The sequence below is a fragment of the Gigantopelta aegis genome, chromosome 3, assembly GCF_016097555.1.
Source record: "Gigantopelta aegis isolate Gae_Host chromosome 3, Gae_host_genome, whole genome shotgun sequence".
Lineage (NCBI taxonomy): Eukaryota > Metazoa > Mollusca > Gastropoda > Neomphalida > Peltospiridae > Gigantopelta > Gigantopelta aegis.
The window spans coordinates 35,889,606-35,915,341 of record NC_054701.1 but is presented as its reverse complement, the minus strand read 5'-3'; the positions used below and the strand labels follow the sequence as shown (position 1 = coordinate 35,915,341).

The 25,736-nt window shown below is 38.6% G+C and overlaps 1 protein-coding gene across 1 annotated transcript in view; it reads left to right on the top strand.

The window, feature by feature from the left end:
- The first annotated feature begins 477 nt into the window (after positions 1–477).
- LOC121367947 (latent-transforming growth factor beta-binding protein 4-like) overlaps positions 478–25,736 on the top strand; it is a 60,074-nt gene continuing 34,815 nt past the window's right edge. The window contains exons 1-6 of the mRNA XM_041492417.1: positions 478–679; positions 2,097–2,160; positions 7,279–7,473; positions 18,869–18,994; positions 23,380–23,502; positions 23,793–23,915. Of these exons, the coding sequence (XP_041348351.1) occupies positions 644–679; positions 2,097–2,160; positions 7,279–7,473; positions 18,869–18,994; positions 23,380–23,502; positions 23,793–23,915 (667 nt within the window). The 5' untranslated portion in view covers positions 478–643. The remainder of the gene's footprint in view (positions 680–2,096; positions 2,161–7,278; positions 7,474–18,868; positions 18,995–23,379; positions 23,503–23,792; positions 23,916–25,736) is intronic.

Below are 25,736 nucleotides of genomic sequence, written 5' to 3'. Positions count from 1 at the left end.
CTTATATACAAAGTTTTAAAATATACTTACCTTGATTTTATTATACTTTTCACCCACAGCTCCTTACACTGTGTTTTTACAAAAATATGTATAAATAATATTTTCATATACTTACCATTTGTGACACCCAATAGCCGATGTGTATTTTTGTGCTGGGGTGTCGTTAAATATTCATTCATTCATTCATTCGTCTAATAAAAGTCAATCTCGACTGTTGAAGGGGTACGAAGAACATTTCTTTTGCAAAATGTTTTCTTGTTGTTTTATTTTTGTTATTTAACCATGTTTTTTGTATGTTTTGTTTTTGTTTTGTTTTGTTTTTGTTTTCGTTCATTCACCTGTCCATTCATTCATTCATTCATTCATTACACAATGTAATTACTTTCAAAATTCCTGGCAACGCCCGTAGCTGTTAGGTAACATGGGTCAATCAAAACTAACATTCACAAGATATGGCTACGGACATGTGACAAAAAACCCTAGCATGATGTATGGCCATGGTGAAGAAAACAGTAATAAAAACGACAAAATTAGGTTCACTCACGAAAAATATGTTACATAACGTAACGTACTCCGCACTATTGCATAAAACAGGTGCCCACCATACCTGTGGAAGGATACTCATTTAAGACTAGCGGATTTAATGAACATCTCAAGTAACCACAACCTTGGTCGAATTGTGAGTATAGTGTAGGTCTAGATAACTGCTCTATGTACTACGGATTTATTTATTTCAAAAATGTTTTAAACTTCATACTGGAGCAGAGATCTCTATTAAAATAACTTTAACATCACTTCCTCAAAAAGAAAAAAAAAAAAAAAAAAAAAAAAAAAAAAAGAAGAAGAAAATGTTATAGATTTTTCTTTGGAAATGTAAATTATACTTTGAACTCTATTCGGATTTTTTTTTTAAAGACACAAATGATTTCATTCGATAGCAGAAACAAATTAATTTTGTTGAAAATTCCAAACATCGAGTGATTGGCAAATGAAACATTATTGGTTATCGCACAGATTCCACGCGCGTGTGTAGGAAATTATGCAGGTGGGTCTAGATTATGGCCAGCGAAATATTTAGGGTAATTCCAATCATACTCCTCCGGAAAATATATTGAGAAAAAAAATTCGCTTTGAGCAGGGAGTAACAACCCTGCACACGCGCCTGGAATATCTGTCTATAATTCTACGACGGTGAAGAACTGGTGCTGGTTTCATGGATATGTAGCATAAATGGTTTGTTTGTTTGGTTTTTTGGTAGCTTTTTCCTTGCCAAGGATTCTTAAGGAAAGCACTGTTTACGTCGAATGACAGAACATTACAATTTTAATATTCTGCAGTGAGTTATACAATGTAAATTTGTTAACAAAATATAGCAGTTGCAAGTAAGATAATGAAACTACGTGTCTCTTTTTAAATAGCCAATACAATAATGTTCATAAATGAATAACGGAGAAATCATGTTTTTGGCCTTTAAACAGATTTCACAAATGAATGAAGTAAAATTGTACAGGTTTCATTATTTATAGCCTATATAAGTATTTTCATGAATGAATAGATGAAATGAAATGAAACAAATAACTGGCATGGACACGAATTTTCATAAACGAATAATGAAAACTAGTTCGTTTTAAGAAGCCCATACAAGGATTTTCTTACATTAACAATAAAAATATGTTTCGTTTCAAAATAAATAATGGAAAATACTTCTTTATTACTTCTGATCTGGAATGTTTTCTTTTAAATACTCCACACAAAGATTTTCATAAATAAATAATGGATAGTACATATTTCTTTTATTCCTTTTCATTTTATATTAGCAATACTAATACTAGGACCAGACTACCAACTGCCAGCAGAAAGTTGGCCAACTCGACGTACGGTTGCGTTGTAATTTCCCCACCTCGCGACTTATGACGGATGCGCTCTAATAAACAACTAATTAATGAGTTATACGACAAATTGAGTTGTAAGAGCGCTCAGGACATTGTAGAAATCATGACAGCAGAAAGTTGGCCAACTTTGTGCTGGCAATTGGTAGTCTGATGTTAGCATTACATTTTATAAGATAAATTACATTTAACAGATTATATTTTCAGAAATGCAGATCGATGTTGTTATATCTTGTGGCAGTAGCAGTGGGATGTTTGCACGGTGTTTACGGTAATGGCAACGCAATACTTCATACTTTTTTTTAAAAACCCCATTATTAATTTTCTTTAAAATGGGAGCCTGCACATTATTTTCTCAAAATGATTTAATCTATTTGTGACGGAATATGCTTTTAATTTGTTTTCGCCTGTGGCGATATTAATTGTTTTAGAGGGCCGTGTGCAATTCCAATATGCACTTAAGCCCAGATGGGCAACTTGTTACGTGATACCTTTGCGCGACGGTCGTCGAGCTTTTTTAATACACACCCAGCGCAGGCGTGGAGGCCATGTGGCCAGTAGTTACGTAATAACTCCGGTAGTGCTGTTTATGACCAGGGGATTGCTCGCGGAATGGCGACAGCCAGTCTGGGCGATCTAAGAAAAATATGCCGGCGTGGTGGCTGTGGAAAAGTCACATGATACGTGAGGTGCCGCGATGTACCCCCAGACGATATTCGGTTTTTATGATAAATAGCTAGGGTTTAGACATATCGGGAGAAACATAGGAAGGCTGCAGGGGAAACGGGACGTCGTCCACTGAACGAAATATATAAGTTCAGTCCGGGCGTGGTAAATATATTTTTCTGCTCTGTGTATAACCTTGATGTGATTGATGTGACTTTAAATATTTTAATACTGTATAATACCAATATTATTTAGACGGTGCTGCCGGTCATCTGAAGCGTTTCTCAATTATCACACGTGTGGGTGTTGTGTCACGGTGAAGTTTAGCATATTGTGTAAACTAGACACCTAGAGATTAACTAATTAAGTGATCAGTTCTGGGTTGTTATTATCTGTTGTTGTTAATTAACTACTGCGGCAGTACATTTGTCAGCGTAGGTTTATACAGATTCCAAAGTGTATTGTGTTTTTGTTGTGTTTTCTAGTGAACTAAACGTGCTATAATAATATATACTTTATATAAGATCTTATCTCTGATCATACCTAGACGAGCCAGCGGGTATAACTGCCTGTTACAGAGAGATCTAATAGATATACAGTTAGGAGAGATATTTGGACAATCGTGTTTCATTCAGTTACGGGTATTATAGGATCCCCGTGACACTATCACAAGATCTTACATATACAGCAGCTATGTTGTAGCGCCTATGATTTTTTTTCTAATAAACAATACGCGCTTATACTTAAATGCGAGTGGCATATGCAAATTAACATACCGACTTAATGCCCTTCCCGACACACACCCTTAAACACATCTGCATCATATAGTTTACTGGCTCCCTGTCAAGGATGGAAATCACCATCAATTACTCCATCCAATACAATTTTTATGTCAGATTATATTTCGTAAAAAAAAATCGACATAGGTTAACCGCGAACATTTTCAGCTAGCTACTCTTATGACAGACCGGCCTCGGTGACGTCGTGGTTAGGCCATCGGTCTACAGGCTGGTAGGTACTGAGTTCGGATCCCAGTCGAGGCATGGGATTTTTAATCCAGATACCGACTTCAAACCCTGAGTAAGTGCTCCGCAAGGCTCAATGGGTAGGTATAAACCACTTGCACCGACCAGTGATCCATAACTGGTTCAACAAAGGCCATGGTTTGTGTTATCCTGCCTGTGGGAAGCGCAAATAAAAGATCCCTTACTGCTAAGAGGAAAGAGTAGCCCATGTAGTGGCGACTGCGGGTTTCCTCTCAAAATCTGTGTGGTCCTTAACCATATGTCTGACGCCATATAACCGTAAATAAAATGTGTTGAGTGCGTCGTTAAATAAAACATTTCTTTCTTTCTTATGACAGCACCGTCCCATGTAGCTGTTATGCAGTACTCTGAGAACGGCTTCTGGCAACACATCACCATTTAGCGTGTCGTTACTTGTAACAGCTTATTGCAGTCCGGTTTAGGAAATAGTTTCTCATGAAACAAATTCTGCAAAATTCTGATATGTTTTTAAAACAAATCTTTCTTTGATGATTACACATAGGTTGACCGCTGCAGTATTTAAATAACCCATTGGTTTGAAGTCACTTGTTATATGTAGTACTAACTGATAACAACTGTGTAAGTGGTGTACTGCCACTTGTATAGCAGCAACACAAGGCGGTGCTCTGGCATGAGGGCCGCTAACCAAAAATGTTCGTGGTCGACCTATGTTGATAGTTTTACACGGTACTGGTCAGTCAAGAACACTCCTAAAATTAGCAGTCACATGACTCTCTCAAAAGTGTTGTATTTTTCACAGAATATATTCTGACATAAAAATTGTATTGAACTGCATGGAGTAATTAATGGTGGTATGTAAACTTAAACAGTATTTTGAGAACAGTATCTACATTATTTTGAGAAAGGCTTCTACAGTATTTTGAGAAATATATCTATAGTATTTTGAGAAAACTTTCAGGCTTCTACGGTACTTTGAGAAAGAGGTGGATCCATTCAACTGATTGGTTTTTTCTCGTTCCAGCCAGTGCACCACAACTGGTCAACGGCCGTGGTATGTGCTTTCCAGTCTGTGGGGAAGTGCATGTAAAAGATCCTTTATTGCATTAGGAAAATGTAGCGGGATTCCTCTGATGACTACGAGTCAGAATTACCAAATGTGGCCTCAGATTACAGTTATCTTCCGGAAGTTTCACCGCGCAAGTAGTCTGCTGTTTGACTGTGATTATTTCATGGCAGACAGCTATGAAGTGGCAACTGTTTGACTGAAGTGACAGGGGATAGCATGTAGTTTGTAAACATGTGTAACTTGTTGACATTGAAGACTTGTTTGTGGTAATTCCGGCCCATGCAAAAGTAGTGCTTTTTGTGTAAAATGGGCGTACTCCGGCCTGGTCTAGAGGGTGTGTCTGTTTAAACCAATATGCTGGGAGAAAGAGCTGGACAACAGGGGTTGTCCTTTTCAGGGTATGTGTCCCCCATGCAGGCAAAGGTACATACAAAACTTCACGGGCCTGCTGATATTAATAAAAATGTTATAGCCACTAAGGCTATATAGAAACATATAGCGAAATTAATTGTGGTCTGAGGCCATGTTTGACATCCAATAGCCGATGATTAATTAATGTGGTGGTGTCGATAAACAAAACAATTTTTTAATTTGTTTTTGAGAAAGATTTCCATGTAGAATTTTGAGAAAGTATTTTAATGTTTGTAGCCACACCACACGAGTTCAGCTGCATCCAGTGTAAAAAGTTAAAAGTTCCGTTTCTGGCAAATATTCTTTACAAATTCTTATTATAATGAAAATAGCAATGGAGCGAAATAAATAAACTGCGTAATTACAGGCAGACTAATCTGCTATTTGCATCACGTCGTAAAATATTCACATGTTCACACTCAAATACATTTATTATATCCCCACATAAACACTGCATGGTCACATTTATTAAAATGGGTGGTCGTTTAAATTCAACTGCGACCTTGTACAATGTTTCTGGGGCAGTTACATACAGGTTTTTTTATGACTGAGATGCACATAAAACATACAAGCTGCTTGTAAATAATTCACTTAGTTTTTTTTTTTAAATAGAAATTTTATAACGTCACAGGAGAAAAAAAGCCAAGTTTGTAACACGTGGCGTATAAATAAATGCTTGGTATGACAAGTCACGTTGCGATAATTTGTAGTAAAATAAGAGCAAAAAAAAGAAGAAAAAAAGAAAGAAAAGTTTTTATAAAAAAATTCGTAATGCCACAGGGGACAAACTTCGTTATTAACACATGACGGTTTGGTATGCTTGTCACTGTGTTGAGAGAAAAATGAAGACACGTTGAGATATTTTGTAGTAAAATATAAGTGATTCATTTACGTCAGATACATGGTGAGCACGACACTTGTTATACAAAGTGGTACACCGGTCACCTGACGAACGATTGATCGTAGGATCGATCACCATCTTTGGACTCGAGTGTTTTTCCCGTTCTAGACACTGTCCCGCGACTGGTGAATCAAAGGTCGACATGGGCGAGACGTAGCCCAGTGGTAAAATGCTCGCTGGATGCGCGGTCGGTCTGGGATCGATCCCCGTCGGTGACCCATCTCGTTCCAGTCAGTGCATCACAACTGGTATATCAAAGGCCTTAGTATGTGCTATCCTGTCTGTGGGATGGTGCATATAAAAGATCCTTTACTACTCATGTAAAAATGTAGCGGGTTTCCTCTCTAAGACTATATGTCAAAATTACTAAAATGTTTGACATCCCATAGCAGATGATTAATAAATCAATGTGCTCTAGTGTTGTCGTTAAACAAAAACACAACAAAAATAAAACAATGCTATTATGTATTGTTCTTCCTGTTATATATGAATACACTTACAATTAACGAAAAATGTCCTGCTGTCAGTATTAAAAAAACAGAACCCCCCCCCCAAAAAAAACTAAATAAAAAACCCATCACCACCATTACAACTACTACTACCATCACCAAAACTCCACTACCCTCCCACTACCACTACCACAACCACCATCACCCCCCCCCCCCCACCAGCACCACACAAATACCTGACAGTACATAATTTATAATGTGAATGATATGGATACATATACTAGTATATTATAACTAAAAATAAACACTGAAGCTTGTAGCTAAAAAAAGAGAGAAAAAATATAGAAGGGAAGAAAGAAAAAAGAGGGAAGAAGAAAGGAAGGAAGGAAGGAAGGAAAGAAGAAAGAGTGACTTTAAAGATGGGATTTAGAAATAGAACCTGTCAAATTTTGTTTTGTAATAAATAGCTCAAGAACAAATAATTGTTATGTCTTGGTTCTATGAATCCGGACAAAGGTGCTCAATATTTATCATATACTTTAAATTAACAGTTTTATTTAGTAAAGTATATATTTTTCAACTTGCATAAATATACGGGGAGAGATGATCATACCTTGTCTAAATCCGTGTTCTAATTTGAAACTTTAGAAACAAAAATCCATTTTGAAGAACTCTTGAGGTTGAATTATTATACAAAGTTTTATTAATTTTTACAAATAATTTGAAATTAAAGAAATCCGAAACGTTTTTCAATAAAACATTTCGAGAAAGCGAGCTAAAAGCCTTTTCATAATTGTTAAAACACACTTTATATAAACGTATTAAAACGTTACTTAAATTGTTTTAACATTTTGTTGTATTCCTTTCTTCTGGTAATTTGTTTTTGCAGGCCTGGGGTGTGTGGATCCTAACGAGTGTCCCAGGCTGTACAACCATGCCAGGTTTCTGTACCAACACTGCGGGGACTGTCACAAGTTTGTCTTTTGTGTACAAGGAATGTATTTCCCCATGACGTGCCCGAACAACCTGTACTGGAATGACGTCACATACACGTGTGATTACAGAGCGACAAAATGTCACGCAGGTGTGTGTGTGTGTGTGTGTGTGTGTGTGTGTGTGTGTGTATGTGTGTGTGTATTGTCCCTGACCATAATGCGTTTATGAACAATTATTTAGTATATTTAAGATTTATACTATTAACAGAAAATACTATTGAATTTGCATTACGATTTGGCATTATTTGCATTAAAACCAGTGCACCGTGACTGATATATCAAAGGCCGTGGTATGTGCTATTCTATCTGATCGATGGTGTATATGTAGCAGTCGGTATTTTGTGCGTGAAGCTAGGTTCAACAAAGTTCACAACACCAGCTACGGGTTAGGGCATCATCTTTTATTCATGTAAACATAAGACACACGACACACCCATATGAACTACACGTAGGCATTGTGTTGATATATTCGATAACAACTGGGGAAACCTTTAAATTAAACTTCTACTATTTCTCTCTGATCTGAACTTGTTTCTCCAAATACTAAATAATTCTGTCCTGTCTGGTCAGTCCAAAGAAAGCATGCAGATACAGGTGAGCGTTAATTAGCCAATGGGAGAGAAAGAGACAAGGGTCAAAGTTTAAAGATAGCTTGGGTGTTTGTATTGTAGCTATGGCTACCAAAAGAGCTCACACTGACTACACTGATGTGGTCACGCGTGGTTGACCAGCATACACGAACACATCACAGGTACAGGGCAATACTGGAAAAAGGTGATAAAATGTTAATTATAGTGATATGTTGTTCAACCTGTAGTTGTTACAGCCTGAAAATAAACATTAATGAAATACATACTAAATACCATACTTAAAGGTACATACTCCTCTAAGAACCTGATATTAAACATTAGTTACATAAAACCTATATGCTTAAAATACACGTGTACTACATACTTCCCCCCACCGTGAAATGATGTCCTCATCATTTACCTAAAATATGCTGAAGAAGTGCATCATGTACCACAACTTCATTGGGAAGTAGACCCTGGGAAATAAGTGAAGTTACATAATCAGCTCTAGCAACCCAGTCTTGCTGAACTGTTGCTGACATAACATAGTCTTCACTTGTCATCCACCTTGGTTTCCGCCGGTCTCGGTTTGATCTCCTTGGAGCTGGAGAAGGTGGTGAAAGTGAATGTCGAGACGTCTCATCAAGCTCAACTGGATCTGGTTTTGGGAGTTCATCCAAAACATCAGTCGGATTGACGGTCTTCAGGGAAGTCTGGTCAGAGATATCTGGGTTTGAGAAAAGTTCTTCCTGTTCATCCTCTGAACTATTCTCATCGGATCCTTCTTCAGTATCCTGTTCTACCTCATCATCATTGTGACGGTACATGCTCTTAATTTCTTTTCGCCTGTGGCGATATTAATTGTTTTAGAGGACCGTGTGCAGTTCCAAATGCACTTAGCCCAGATGGGCAACTTGTTACGTGATACCTTTGCGCGACGGTCGTCGAGCTTTTCTAATACACACCTAGCGCAGGTGTGGAGGCCATGTGGCCAGTAGTTACGTAATAACTCCGCTAGTGCTGTTTATGACCAGGGGATTGCTCGCGGAATGGCGACAGCCAGTCTGACGATAAGAGAAAAATATGCCGGCGTGGTGGCTGTGGAAAATCCACATGATACGTGAGGTACCGCCTTGTACCCCCAGGCGATATTCGCTGTCTCTGAGAGTTTTGAATAAATAGCTAGGGTTTTAGAGATATCGGGGAGAAACATATTGGAAGGCTCCAGGGAACGTTAGTCCGTTTGGACTTGGTAAATATCATTTCTGCTCTGTTGTATAACCTTGATGTGATTGATGTGACTTTAAATATTTTAATACTGTATTATACCAATATTATTTAGACGGTGCTGCCGGTCATCTGACGCAGTAATCTGTAGGCTCACTGCCCTAAATAATTATAAAAAGCTTAACCAGTCATCCTAGAGGACCTAGGTAAACTGTAGGTTATTGTCTGTATTGTGATAGGTACCAGTATTAATTCTGTATTACAAGGTTATTGAATGAGTAGATAGGGTTAATTAAAAATTAACCAGTTAGGAATAGAGTTGTAATTCCTTTATTAATTAAGTTCCCCTGGAAACGTTTCTCAATTATCACACGTGTGTGTGTTAGCGTTTCTCAATTATCACACGTTACTGAACGAGTAGTAAGGGTTAATTAAAAATTAACCAGTTAGGAATAGAGTTGTAATTCCTTTATTAATTAAGTTCTCCTGGAAGAGTTTCTCAATTATCACACGTTATTGAACGAGTAGTAAGGGTTAATTAAAAATTAACCAGTTAGGAATAGAGTTGTAATTCCTTTATTACTTAAGTTCCCCTGGAAGCGTTTCTCAATTATCACACGTGTGGGTGTTGTGTCACGGTGAAGTGATTAGCATATTGTGTAAACTAGACACCTAGAGATTAACTAATTAAGTGATCAGTTCTGGGTTGTTATTATTTGTTGTTGTTAATTAACTACTGCGGCAGTACATTTGTCAGCGTAGGTTAATACAGATTCCAAAGTGTATTGTGTTTTTGTTGTGTTTTCTAGTGAACTAAACGTGCTATAATAATATATACTTTATATAAGATCTTATCTCTGATCATACCTAGACGAGCCACAAGCGGGTATAACTGCCGGTTACAGAGAGATCTAATAGATATACAGTTAGGAGAGACATTTGGACAATCGTGTTTCATTCAGTTACGGGTATTATAGGATCCCCGTGACAATCATCATCATCTTCATCTTCCTTATGATCATCATTATGATTATGCTCAGATGGCCCATCAGCTGAATGAGCAGCTGAATCTGACGGATATCCTGATGAAGCAACAGGTATCAGAATAAATTATTCATCTTCACTCTCTGACCCCGAAAAATGGGGTTGACGTCGTTGTCGTGTCGGATTCTGGATGTTCCGTCGTGGCTTAGGTGTAGGTAAGCCGTGACCTAAGATAGCACCTATGGGAAGTAAAAGATTACGATGTAATGTCCTTTTCCTCCCTGTGACGGAACATGCTCTTATCTTTTCGCTTGTGGCTATGTCCATTGTGTTGGGGGCTAGTGCAGCTTGGTTACGTAATACCTCCGCGCGACCGTGCCTCCTAATACACACCCAGACCAGATGTGGAGGCCATGTGGAGAGTGGTTACGTAATACCTCCGCGCGACCATGGTATCTCTAGCGAACTGGCGTCGATCAGTCTAGGCTTGTAAGAAAAATACCGTCTTGGTCGCTGTGGAAATATACACATTATAAGATTCGTTCCTGCGTACTGTCTCCGGACCAGTCTGGGATTTTTATAAGAAATAGCTAGCATTTAAGATATATCGGGGAAAAACATTGGAAGTATCCAGGGAAACGGACGTTGTCCAACTGAACGAACTATATTAGTTCAGACCGGACTTGGTAACTATATATTTCTGCTCTGTTGTATAACTTTGATGTGATTGATGTGACTTTAAATATTCTAATACTGTATTATACCAATATTCTTTAGACAGTGTCTCCGGTAATCTGACGAAGTAAATTGTAGGCTTCACTGTTCTAATATTTTTATACGAGTATTTGGTAGATAAAGCTTAGCCGGTCATCCTAGAGGACCTAGGTAAACTGTAGTTTATTGTCTTTATTGTGATATGTACCAGTATTAATTCTGTATTACAAGGTTACTGACTGAGTATTTAAGGGTTAACCAGTTAGGAATAGAGTCGTAATTCCTTTATTAATTAAGTTCCCCTGGCAGCGTTTCTCAATTATCACACGTGTGTGTGTTGTATCACGGTGAAGTGATTAGAATATTGTGTAAACTAGACATCTAGTGATTAACTAATTAAGTGATTAGCCCTGGGTTGTTATTATATTGTTGTTGTTAATTAACTACTGCGGCAAGTACAATTGTCAGCGTTAGAGTTAATACAGATTCCAAAGTGTATTGTGTTTTGTTGTGTTTTCTAGTGAACTAAACTTGCTACATATATATATTTATATCAGATCTTATCTCTGATTACTCCTAGAGCCGGGCCACTCGGGTAGTAGCCTGCCCGATACAGAGAGATCTAATTGATATACAATTAGGAGAGATATTTGGATAATCGTGTTTTATTCAGTTACGGGTATTATAGGATCCCCGTGACACTCCCCTCCCCATTCTCTTTAGCAACAACAAAAACTGGAATTGAAGGATTGTGTTGGTCAAGGATAACATATACATCGTCTTCCCACTTATCTGCCAACTTATGTCTCCCGTCAAAAGCTACCACTTTAACCAAAACCCTATCAGCTATGGATAAAATAGCAGCTCTGGCTTTATGGTCATAATATTTCTTTTGACGGGACTGTGAACTCTTGACCTGTTCCGCAGCTAAGTCATAGGCACTCTTCAATCTGTTCTGTAGTGACTTGGTGTACTTCAACACCGACCTTGGCTTGCTTGGTTCAATGTCAAGTCCAAAAGCTAAGTCAACAGGAAGTCGTGGATGCCTGCCAAACATAAGAAAGTATGGAGACCAACCAGTGGTTTCATGTCGGGTACAATTGTAAGCATGTACCAGTGGTCCAATATGAGTTTTCCAGTCTTTCTTGGAGTTGGAATCCAAAGTTCCTAGCAAATCACAAAGTGTCCTGTTGAACCGTTCGCACATGCCATTGCCCATTGGATGGTAAGGTGTCGTAGATGACTTGTCGATGTTCAACAGACTACACAGTTCCGTCATAAGTTTTCCAACAAAATTGGCTCCCTTGTCCGAGTGAATTCTCGTTGGAAGGCCGTAGTGGACAACAAAGTTATTGAAAAACAATTCAGCAGTAGTCTTTGCTGACATGTTCTTACTCGGATAAGCCTGTGCATACCGGGTAAAATGGTCTGTCACAACAAGTACATACTGTTGACCTCCTTTGGATGGCTCAAGAGCAAGAAAATCCATGCAAACGAGTTCAAGTGGTTGTGATGCCTCAATACTTACCAGTGGTGCTCTTGATGCAGTTGATGTCTTGCGCTTCACACATTGATCACATGACTATATGGTTCTGGACATCTTTCGTCATACCAGGCCAGTAAAATCTCTCCTTTAACAGTGAAAGTGTCCGATCCCTTCCTGGATGACCAACATTGTTGTGAAGACTGTATAATGCTGAGGATCGACTTGCAAAAGGTAACACCAACTGTGCAACTTCATTACCATCATGTTTGGTAATCCTATATAACACTCCATGTCTCAACTGGAAATGGCTGAAGTTCTTCAAGAGTGCTGCTATTTCTCCATTTCCAATATACTGGGTTCTGTCAGGTCTGGTGTTGTTCTGAAGATTTGTAATGACTACTTTCAGATCTGGATCTCTGTTGTGTGACTGTATCCATTCGTTAGCATTCATGGTACACCTTTCTTCGGTTACTTCCACGTCGTGTGTATCAACAACAGCTTCGGACAAACACAAGCTCTCTACGTGGTTGGATACATGGACCAAATTGCAGATAGCAGTCACAGATTCCAGGGGTATCTGCTCCATCTGTATTCCATCCTGGTGATTGGGCAACCTAGACAGAACATCTGCATCTAAAGAAGCTAACCACCGATGACCTGTAGCATCAAGACGAACACTTGTCAAAACATAGGTTAACGGGTTATTGTCAGTCATGACCACAAAGTTATGACCATACAAATAATCGTAGAATTTCTCAGAAATTGACCACTTTAAACACAAAAATTCCAACTTATGGGCAGAATAATTCTTTTCAGAAGAATTCAAACCCCTGCTGGCATAAGAAATAACCCTCATCTTACCATCTTGTTTCTGATATAGAACGGCATCAGTATGCAATTCAAACGGCATGGAATAATCTGGATAGCCCAAAACAGGAGGTGTTGACAAACACGTTATCAAAGTCCTGAAAGCTTCATCTTGTTGAGAGCCCCATGTCCACGTGGTGCTATGTACGGGCTTCTTGTGTCTGTATTTCCTGGATGCAGTCTTGGGCATCAGCTGTGATAAAGGTCTGGCTATTTTGGAAAAATCCTTGACAAACTTCCGGTAATAACCAGCAAACCCAAGAAAATGTCGTGCCTGGTATTCAGATTTAGTCCTTCCAAACACTGTTCCATCAAACGTTGGTAGGTAGCGGGTGCATTTGACAATCCGAATGGCATTCTGTTGTATTCGAAGAAACCCAAAGGCCCGACTGTAAATGCTGTTCTTTTCTTGCGGTTTTCTTCAATTTCCACCTGGTGATATCCACTCTTCATGTCTAAAACTGAAAAATAAGTGTTACCACCTAAGCAGTCAAGTAACTCTTCAATTCGAGGAAGTGCATAAGATTCCTTGATGGTTCGGCTGTTGAGCTGGCGGTAGTCTATGCACATCCGAAGAGAACCATCTTTCTTCTTAGCAAGAACAACGTTGGATGCCCAGGGGCTATGTGAAGGTCGGATCACCCCTGCAGAAAGAAGATCTCTAAGATGACTTCGGACTTCTTCATACATTGCCGGTGGAATACGTCGATGTCGTTGCTTAAATGGTAAGTCGTAGTCCAAGTTAATTTGGTGCTTCACCTGGGTTGTGTGACCAAGATCACTGTCACTCTTCGAAAACAAATCCTGGTACTTCAGAATGACATCAACTCCTTCTTGTACTTGTTCTGTGGAAAGATCGTTAGTGTCAACTTCAACCTGCTCCAAGATACTTTGTGAATCCATTGATTCACCAACCGGCAAATCATGAATAATAACAAGCCGAAGTTCACACAGTAAAGCTTTGGGAGCAACAACAACAGTGTGACATTGGATACATGAACCTCAACTTCATCTACATTTGTACAGTTGTAACTCACTACAGTTGGTGTGATGTCCAGATTACCTGTCAAAGTTGAACGTGGGGTTAATTGAAGTATGGCACAAACCCGATGATAATCAATATGTCTGCTCAACTGTCCTTTGATCACTGCAGTGCTGTTACCAGGTATAATGATGTTCTGCAACTCGGCACTCCTGACTAAAGCTAATCGTCCATCATTCTTGATAAGTTCCCTCTCCTGTAGCACAATACTTCTGAAAGCTAAATACCAAGGTGTGTGTAAGTCTGCTTTCTGTAAGAATCTGGTCCCATTCGTCATTCTGCAGTCATCCAAGAAGCGAGATAAGATATTCGTACCTAGAAGAACTGGAACTCTTGCGTTGTACCTTGTGTCAGGAAGGACTAGGAGTAAACAACACTTTCCTTGATCATCTATTCCACAGCCTGATAATGAAATGTGAACTTTCACAAATCCTGAATAAGGTAAGAAACCACAACCAGCACTTTCAATATTCAACAAGTTATCCAAAGGCTCTAGAGGTATGTGTGATAGGTTTTGATCATAAAACGATTTAGACATGATTGAAACGTTAGCACCAGTGTCCAACAAAGCACAAACAGAAATATTCTCCACCTGAATATATACTTCATTGGGATCACCAACTAAACCGTCAGGAATCTCCATGGGGCGCTGACATTCACCTATGGACGCCCCCTTCCCATAGGCCTGTGATAGTTTAAAGGACGTCTGCGATGATCCAATCTAACACGACATCCATAAGATAAATGGCCGGGATAGCCACATCTCCAACAAACAGGTTCAGTATCAGAGGTAGTATGATCAATCTGAGTGGACGGTGTTTCCCGTTCAGCTGATGCAGCAGGTTGATAATGGTCATCCATGTTCTGTGGGAATCTTCCAAAGGATCTGTCACCTCTACCAGAAAAATCAGTTGACAAATTTTTAAAACCTTGTCCACGGACACGATAATTACTTCTGCCTGTGAAATGGCCACGATGTTCATCACGTGATGACCTCTGATGAAACGGGGCAGCTGTATGTTGACAAACTTGTCACATGACCCACTGCTGATTCTGTTTCATGTCGGATATCTCGGTGCGCATGTCTCAGATCATAGACTTCAGTTCTGAAACTTCTGAATGTGTGCAATCAGGAGTCGCAGCCATCTTTACTGATGCAGATATGGTGTTACCCTTTGCTCTCTGTGCCTTACTTCTATCTAAATCAAACTCAACCTCACGCAAGTAAAGTCTCAACTCATCAAAATCATGAAGAGTCTCATACTTAAAACCTGCTAAACTTTTCAATGATGGATTAAGTCCATCCCACAATCTTCTTATGAACATTTCGTTCTGTTCATAAGAGGAAATGGATTTCTGTTCTGACAACTGAAAAAGAAGACGTTCCAGTCGTCTACTCCAAGCAGTGACATCCTCACCCTCTCCTTGAATTCGGAAAGAAGAGAAGAAGTACATCTAAGTGTCCCAAAAGCACTTTTCATCTTTCCAAGAAGTTCAGACATGGATGCCTTGGTACCAAGCTTCATCGCCATCATTGCAGCTTCTCCTTTCAGTGACTTCCTTACAGATTGCAAGGTCTGTTAAATGAGACAATCCACCTCGTATCTCCAGATGTCATATTCAGCATCTTTTCCTGGCTCACCACTAAACAACGGGTGTCTAGGAAAAGACTGGTATGCAACAGGTCCAGGTTTGGTAGTTGAATCAAAGAAAGATTTCTCAGTAGCTCTTTCCTTTTCCCTCTTGGGTTTATATTGATGTGCTGTCTCGGATAACCATTCTTAAAAATCCTCAGGATTATCGTCTTTTGGAGACATTCCCATTTTCCGAAACAAAGCACTCATATTCTCTAACTCTTCTGAACTCAATTCCATTATGATTACCAGCCAAGTTATATAGAATACAAAAACACATACTAAGTTTCTGGACAAACAGCAGACAGTAAGTATAGTCAACTCCAGAAAATATCACCAGATTAATTCAACATGTTCATGTTCATAAAACAATGTGAAAAATACAAACAAAATAATTGACTAAGTTCAATTCCACAAAGTATGAAGTAAGTAGATTAAATAAATGAGTGAAACCTATTAACAGCAAAGTACAAAAGCAATATGGCTGAAAATCACACTGAAATCAAAGTAATTTTTTTGAAAACAAATGAATTATTTCTCAATGCATAAAGTACGACTCATGTGTGGCTGGTTTCGACTCTAATTCCCCAGTCAATTGCTGAAAAGGAAACAATCAATAAACTAAAACGTGATAATGTAAATTATCAACAATGCTGAATTTTTTAAATCTAATTGATACGTGTAGCTATATTCAATTGCAATCCTGAAATAAAATATTAGAAACAAATCCAGGTAGGACTTTTCTTTGGCACTGTCACCTACATGAATATATAAAAATAATATTTCCATATGATATACTTACCATTTATGACACCCAATAGCCAATATGTATTTTTGTGCTGGGGTGTCGTTAAACAAACATTCATTCATTCATTCAGTCACGTATAAAGAACATTATAAATACTTATAATAAATAGTTAGGGTTAGTGACAGTGCCAAAGGAAAGTCCTTCCAAGTTCACAACAGGAAGTTTTAGACCGGAAGCGGAAGTAGAAACCAAGGTAAACAAAGGTTTGAGAATAAACAGGAATGAGAGGTTGGTTGTGCTAAGTCATGTCTTCAGTCCAGTCAACTGTCAAATTCCTACTGCAATTTTACAAAGTAAGTTAAATTACTCTTTATGTATAGATACAATATAGATAACTGTTATACTAATGTTTAGTTAATTTAGTTAATTTACGTAGGCTACCTAAATAGGATTTAAGCGTTTTATTTTAATCAATCTCCTGACACTTATTCTGCCATTTGATAATTTAAACCATTACAAAGGAAATCTGGTATAATATCCGCCCGGTCCCCTCCATTATTATTTTGGGTTAGGGGTTAGAGGTTAGGGTTAGGGTTGGGGTTAGGGTTGGGGTTAGGGTTAGGTTTAGATTTGGGGTTGGAGTTGGGGTTGGGGTTGGGATTAAGGTTAGGGTTAGGGTTAGGGGAGGGGGGGGGGGGACCGGGCGGATATTTTTCCCCACAATAGTTCTGTAGAAACACATTCTTTAAAGTTCTGCACAGAAACAAACGTTGGTTTTCAGTGTCCAAGATCCCGCAGTTTCAGATGAACGTTGTCCCTACGTCGGCTCCAAATGTAGCAGTCGGTATTTTGTGCGTGAAGCTAGGTTCAACAAAGTTCACAACACTGGCTACGGGTTAGGGCATCATCTTTTATTCATGTAAACATAAGACACACGACACACCCATATGAACTACACGTAGGCATTGTGTTGATATATTCGATAACAATTGGGGAAACCTTTAAATTAAACTTCTACTATTTCTCTCTGATCTGAACTTGTTTCTCCAAATACTAAATAATTCTGTCCTGTCTGGTCAGTCCAAAGAAAGCATGCTGATACAGGTGAGCGTTAATTAGCCAATGGGAGAGAAAGAGAAAAGGGTCAAAGTTTAAAGATAGCTTGGGTGTTTGTATTGTAGCTATGGCTACCAAAAGAGCTCACACTGACTGCACTGATGTGGCCACGCGTGGTTGACCAGCATACACGAACACATCACAGGTACAGGGCAATACTGGAAAAAGGTGATAAAATGTTAATTAGAGTGATATGTTGTTCAACCTGTAGTTGTTACAGCCTGAAAATAAACATTAATGAAATACATACTAAATACCATACTTAAAGGTACATACTCCTCTAAGAACCTGATATTAAACATTAGTTACATAAAACCTATATGCTTAAAATACACGTGTACTACATATATAAAAGATTCCTTGGTACTAATGGAACAATGTAGTGGGTTTTCTATCTACGACTAAATTTTATTGACATTCAATAGCCGATAATTGATAAATCAATGTGCTACAGTAATGTCGTTAAACAAAACAAACTTTAAAAAACCCCATTATATCAAATATTTGTTAAAAAGGTAAAGAAATATGGTTATGTTGCATTGCAGAACTACGCACATATTTAATTTTGGTGAACAAGCTTTACTATATTTAGATCTGTGTTAATTATATATTGTATTACAGTGGTCTCTCCAGTATTCAGGAAAGGGATGGAGGAAATCGGTAGAGCTGGTTCCACTTATAGGAAAGGATGATACCTAAGAGTAAACGACGATGAATCTGATTACTCTTGTAGTTCAAGACGATGATATGACTTGTGATTTTGGATGGCGGTCGAAATAAATGGATGGCGGTTATATTACTATCGCTGCCAATGGATGGCGGGCGTATTGAAAATAAGTCTTAAAAAATGATGGGCCCGCCATCGCTTATGACATGTAGCGAGACCCCTGTATTAACTGTTGAAATTATTAGTTAGATTCGTACACTCCTATAATGAACCAATGTGCTCTAGTCGTGTTGTTAAACAAAACAAACTTTAACAAACTTTAACTTTCTTTCTGTAGATGAATTCACTATGAGATTGTGTAAAGGGTATTTGTATTTACATGCGTTTCGTTTGTCGCTGAGTATATATTCTTGTGCTTTTCTTTTTATAGACGAATGCACCCTTGGAACACACAAGTGTCATCAACTCGCCACGTGCTTTTGGTACAGGACGGACTCAGCGTATCGGTGTATCTGCAGAGCCGGCTATGAAGGGAATGGGGTCACAGAATGCAATGGTCAGTTTACTAAATATTGCTCCTCTCAGAATTCAAGATAAAACACTTGTTGTCTGAAAATTAACAGTTCTCAATAGTTCATAGATACAAACATATATGAATACACTTACAACCCTGGCAATGAACGAGCACCACAAATACACCACCACCTGTAGTAGTAGTAGTAGTAGTAGTAGTAGTAGTAATAGCAGTAGTAATAGTAATAATAGCAGTAGTAATAGTAATAATAGCAGTAGTAATAGTAGTAGAAATAGTAATAATAGCAGTAGTAGTAGTAGTAGTAGTAGTAGTAGTGGCAGTAATAATAGTAGTAGTGGTAGTAATAGCAGCAGCAGTAGTAATATTAGTAACAGTAGTAACAACAACAACAACAACAACAGTAGTAGTAGTCGTAGCTGCAGTAGTAGTGGAAGCAGTAGTTGTTATGTTAATAACGTATAAAGTCAAGGTATTAAATCTTAACATCTGTTTTAAGATATAGACGAATGTAAAGACGGAAGTGGTAATTGTGATACCGGCACCGTTTGCACTAATACTGACGGCTCATTTGCGTGTTTGTGTCCAACTGCAAAGGTAAGATTCATGGACTGTTAGTAGTAATAGTATTATTACTACTACTACTACCACCACCACCACCACCACTACTACTACTACTACTACTACTACTACTACTACTACTACTACTACTACTACTACTACTACTACTACTATTATGACAACAACTGAAAATACCGCTACTATTTCTACTACTATTACTACTACTACTACTACTATTACAAATAAAAAGACCACTAGTACCACTACTAGTACTAGAAGAAGAAGAAGTAGTAGTAGTAGTAGTAGTAGTAGTAGTAGTAGTAGTAGTAGTAGTAGTAGTAGTAGTAGTGGTAGTAGTAGTGGTAGTAGTAGTAGTAGTAGTAGTAGTAGTAATAGTAGCAAAAGTAGTTGGAGCAGTAGCATTTGTAGTAGTAATGGTAGTAGTGGTAGTAGTACCAGTTATAGCAGTGGTAGCAATAGTATAAGAAAAGTATTAGTATTAATATTGTTAGTATTTGTATCAGTAGTAATAACAGCAGTAGTACTAATAGAAGTAGCCGTAGATGTAGTTATATCATGATGGGTGAACCAGTTTCAGTGAGCATAAGCATTCGGTTCAATATTTATAAACAGACAGTTATTATCCAAATAGCTTCCTTTGTAGTCATGGGCCAATGGGGACTCTTTGATTTAGGGAGGCTGGAGGGGTTGATTTGCCCGAAATTTTACCCAGATAAAAACTGCCCGAATTTTCCCCACTGTTTCCCCACTGTTTTGCAATATATAAACAAATATCCAGAAATATATATATGTTAAAACATATAAGGACCATGTCATGTCATAGGGTTTTACGTGCACATTCAGAACAAGCTGTTGTAGCGCACGCCTGTCGTGGGCACAAGGCCGGCTCCTCCGTTCATGACAGGAAAGGTGGGGGGAGGGGAGAGGAGGGACCGCCTGCACTGGCAGGTGCAAGGGTACACCAGCAGCCCGATCAAATCGATAGCAGGCGGGTGGGGGTGGTGCTATGGAATTTGAATGGAGCAGTTAAATGCCAAAGAGAAAAGGGTGCGCAATTTTGATTGAGGGAATTTGGCGCAATTTTGAACGGTCGGTCGAAAGGTAAATGGCCGAGCTAATATAGGTTTTGATATTAGTGAATCGAGAGTAGCTCATTAATTTTAGACCTCTACGATGCTGTGGTGTCTCCCTAGGTTGCCCATGTGGTGTCTCCCTAAGTTATTACCAGCAGCAAGTATTGGGGGTTTGGGTGGGAGAGGCTGATATTCTTTTGTTCAGCTTCCCCCGGGTGCATTGCAATTGTGTACTCGGAACCGGTATTCTTTTGTCCGGTTCCTTATTAGAGTACGTGCTGGGCCATTAAATGGGGGCGGGTGCATTGTTATCATTAGTCAATGCACCCTGTGTACTGATGCAGTGAGCGTGTAGTCTGTGTGTGAATCCTAGTTTTGTGTTAAGGTTGTACCTATTGTCTTAAGTCCCTATTCTAGTGAGTTCAACGGTCATTCATGACCACCCATCCCCCTCCGTCCTTGTATAGCATTGAATACAATGACGGAGGGGGGGGGGGGGGGGTAAACTAGCCTAGCTATCTAATTTGAAGGGTTAAACCCTTATAGTGTAGGTATTGGTTTAAAAAGCCTAGTGCTTGGCATACTTAACTTTATTACCAATGCAATAAAACGAAAATAACGGTGGCAAGTAGCAATTGTATACATATATGCACCAATCTAGGTACTTAGTTTGAAGAATTTTGATTCCCGCCCCCTAAATATAGGATTTTAGTAGGCTTACTTGGTTTGTCTTCAGGCTATCTGGATAGTTGGGTATCGGTTTTCCAGCATGTCTTTGCTTCTGGAACCCTAGTTGACTTACCTTAGGATAGCTAGGATGGAATGCATCAGTAATAAAAAACATGGTGCGGGTGCAAAGACAAATTCGAGCAGTTTATTTACAGTTAGGTATAGTGGGGTTCTTGATCCGTGATTGGCTGGATTGGACCAATGAGAGTGCTGCAAAAAATAGGCGATAATTAGTGGTGTCCTATCTTGGTTGATTATCTAACGATGTTGATTGGCTGGTTAATTAGCCAATTGGGTTACTGCGACTTCGATCCTGTCTTAGTAAGAAAGAAAGAAAGAAAGAAAGAAAAAAAAAGCTACTGTTTCGCTAATGGAAGTGATATATACCAATTGCCAATCACGGGTTTCAGAACATGAATATATATTTACAGTAATAATATGGTTATCGTGGTTAGGTCTGGCTGGTACCCCCACTGTCGTCCCCCCGGCGTGGAATGTCTATTGGGTCGCGATGCTTAGGGCCGCTATTCCATTTGGGGGTCCGTCCATATGGGGGATTGTTCGAGCTATTTTGTTAGGTATAAGCCCGATTTAGTCATTTCATAAGGACCACATATTTTTAGCAAGTATCTGTAGAGTTTTGCCAGCAGACGCCGTGACAATCATGTGACTTCAACAACGAGATAGGAGTACAGCTGGGAACAGACAAAAACAGTTTTTAAAAATAAGTTTTCTTTCAAAGTACAGTCTTTAAAAATCATAGAAAAAAGGTATTAAGAAATGTGCCGTGCTTATGAGTGGGTTAAGTTCAGTCTTGTTTTCGTTTCTCGTTTTAACCTTATTTTTACGAACATTTCTGAGAATGTGACAGACATTTGCAAAAGTCAATGACGTCAGAAATCTTCAAATGTACGTATTGTTGCGCACAAACGATGCAGCCACCGAAACAGGTCGCTCAACGAAACATATCCACGGACGATAATAGTATTTGTAGTAGTAGTAGTAGTTGTTGTTGTTGAGTATTGTTGCAGTTGTTCTTATTATTGTAGGACGTGGAAGCCATCTCGAATAAAAAAAATAAAGAAAAATAAAAAAATAAAACAAAACAACGTTAAACCGATTTTCTGTTGAGTGAAATGCAATGAAACTAGGTACATGTAATAAACTGTAGAGGCTAATTGCAGACCATGAAAACAAAATTGCCACACGAAGGCAGACATCTTGGATTTATGGCGGACATATTTGATTTTACTTGAACAAGCCCATCTCCAAAACTAATGAAATGATCAAAAAGAAACTTAGTGGAAATTATAAGACATCTGCCCTTCAAATAGAAATATCAATGACTAAGAGCGTCGGTTTTAAACAAAAGTTTGTTTTGTTTAACAGTAATCATCGGCTTTTGAGTCAGCATAGTAGTAGTAGCAGCAGTAGCAGCAGCAGCGGCAGCAGCAGTAGTAGTGGTGCAGCAGCAGTAGCAGCAGCAGCAGCAGTAGTAGTAGTAGTTAGTAGTAGGGGCAGCAGTAACAGTAACAGTGGTAGCAGTAGTACAGGTAGGGGCGGTAGTAGTTCAGCAGTATCAGGTCAGTAGTAGTAGTAGTAGTAGTAGTAGTAAAGCAGCGGCAGCAGCAGTAGTAGTAGCAGCAGTAGTAGTAGTAGTAGTAGTAGTAGTAGTAGTAGTAGCAGCAGTAACAGTAGTAGTAGTAGTAGTATTAGTAGTAGTAGTAGTAAGTAGTAGTAGTAGTAGTAGTAGTAGTAGTAGTAGTAGTAGTAGCAGTAGTAGCAGTAGTAGTAGTAGTAGTAGTATTATAGTAGTAGTATAATAGTAGTAGTAGTAGTAGTAGTAGCAGCATCAGTAGTAGTAGTAGTAGTAGTAGTAGCAGTAGTAGTAGTAGTAGTAGTAGTAGTAGTAGTAGTAGTAGTAGTAGTAGTAGTAGTAGTAGTAGCAGCAGTAGCAGTAACAGTATTATTATTATTATTATTAGTAGTAGTAGTAGTAGTAGTGATATGAACATCTATTTTCAGATATCGATGAATGTACAGATGGAAGTCATAACTGTGATCCAAAGGCAGTGTGCTCTATTACTGAAGGTTCATTTAAGTGTACGTGTTTAACTGGATATAAAATAGACGGAAATGTGTGTAAAGGTAAGATTGACAGAAGACTGGTCCAGTCCTAGTAGTAGTAGTGGCATCAGTAGTAGAAATAACAGCAGCAGCAGCAACAGTAGTAGTAGTAGTAGTAGTAGTAGTAGTAGTAGTAGTAGTAGTAGTATTGGTAGTAGTAGTAGTAGTAGTAGTAGTAGTAGTAGTACTTTGAAAACTAAAAATAATGCCTCGTAGCAATTTCTGTTTATTTTGTAAACAATAACGAATTATGGTACACACAACTATGATAATGTACCTTTAAGACACTAAATATAAACATCTATTTTCAGATATCGATGAATGTAAAGATGGAAGTCATGGCTGTCATCCTATCGCTGTGTGCTCTAACACTGAAGGTTCATTTGATTGCACCTGTAAAACTGGATATATCATGGATGGAAATTCCTGCATAGGTAAACTGGTTAGTTAGCATGATGAACAAATTTGTTTTCTTTAACGACACCACTAGAGCACATTGATTTATTAATCATCGGCTATTGGATGTAAATCATTTAATAATTTTCACGTGTCGTCTTTGAAAACCCGCTACTTTTTTTCTATTAATAGTAAGGAATCTTTTATATCAACCATCCCATAGACAGGATGACAAATACCATGACCATTTGATCGTTCTGACGTCTAGTCTCAGAGAGGGATATTATAGCAAGGGCTATTTTATATGCACCATCCCACAGATAGCAGATACCACGGCCTTTGATATACCAGCCGTGGTGCACTGGCTTCAACGAAAAATAGCCCAATGGGCCCACCGACGAGGATCGACCCCAGTCCGACTGCGCATCAAGCGTTAGCATAATGAAACCTGGGACCTGGGGCCAATTGTTTGAATGTTAGTTAGCTTAACCAGTGAACTGGATCAACACAAATTATAATTGAAAACATATGTGGAAGTTTGATTTAGGAGAACCAAAAGTAGCCATACACAATCAAATCTAAAGTTTTATTTGTGTTCGTGCAAACATAATTAAAATAAAAGTATTAGGCTAACTAATTAATTTAATTATGCAGTGAACAGCTCGGCCCTGGAATGTTTTCCATCCCAGATCCAAAATCACTGATGGATACCATAAGATATTACAAGCAGGAATAACAGAAATATCAATAATTTTAATAGTTAGTTTTGTTCTTGTACTAATAGCAGCGGTAAGAATAGTTGTAGACACACAACAGCATCAGTATCATCATCTTTATATCCATCATCATCATCACCATCATCATCATCATCATCATCATCATCATCATCACCATCATCATCATCATCATCATCATCACATCATCATCATCATCATCATCATCACCATCACCATCATCATCATCACCATCACCGTCACCATCATTAGTAGTAGTAGCAGCAGCAGCAGTAGTAGTAGTAGAAAGAAGAAGAAAAAGTAGTAGTAATAGTAGTAGTAGTAGTAGCAGTAGTAGTAGTAGTAGTAATAGTAGTAGTAGTAGTAGTAGTAGTAGTAGTAATAGTAGTAGTAGTAGTAGTAGTAGTAGTAGTAGTTGTAGTAGATGAGGAAACACAAGTAGTATTAGTAGTATGAATAATAATAATAATAATAATAATAATAGTAGTAGTAGTAGTAGTAGTAGTAGTAGTTATAGTAGTAGTAGTAGTAGTAGTAGTAGTAGTAGTAGTAGTAGTAGTAGTAGTAGCAGTAGTAGTAGTAGTAGTAGTAATAGATATATACTCTTCAAAAAAAGAAACGCAAAAGGGTACAAATGGGTTATAACTCTGATTTTATGTTTCCTACCGGTTCATGCTTTGTGAATATAAGGTCATTGCATGTCCCAAACACATTCCCACGGTTACATTCGATAAAACGCAGCTACTGTACAATAAAGTTCCAAAATGTGAATATTCGCAAAAACGCAGCCACGTGCAAACCATGTCACCACTGCACGTGCGTTGTCTGCACGTGCAACATGAACACCGACAGTATAAAAGTGCAGGGTGTTCGCTTGCCTGGCCTCTGTATCTGGCCGACAGTTGAGAATCCAGGACATGCCACGTCTCAGTGAACCGCAGAGAAACAATGCCATCGGCCGACTAGACGCAGGCGAATCCAGAACGGCCGTTGCCAGGGCATTCCATGTGTCCCCAAGCACCATCTCCAGACTGTGGGACCGTTACCAGGAACATGGATCAACACGTGACCTCCCTAGATCCGGTCGACCACGGGTCACTACCCCCGGGCAGGACCGCTACATCC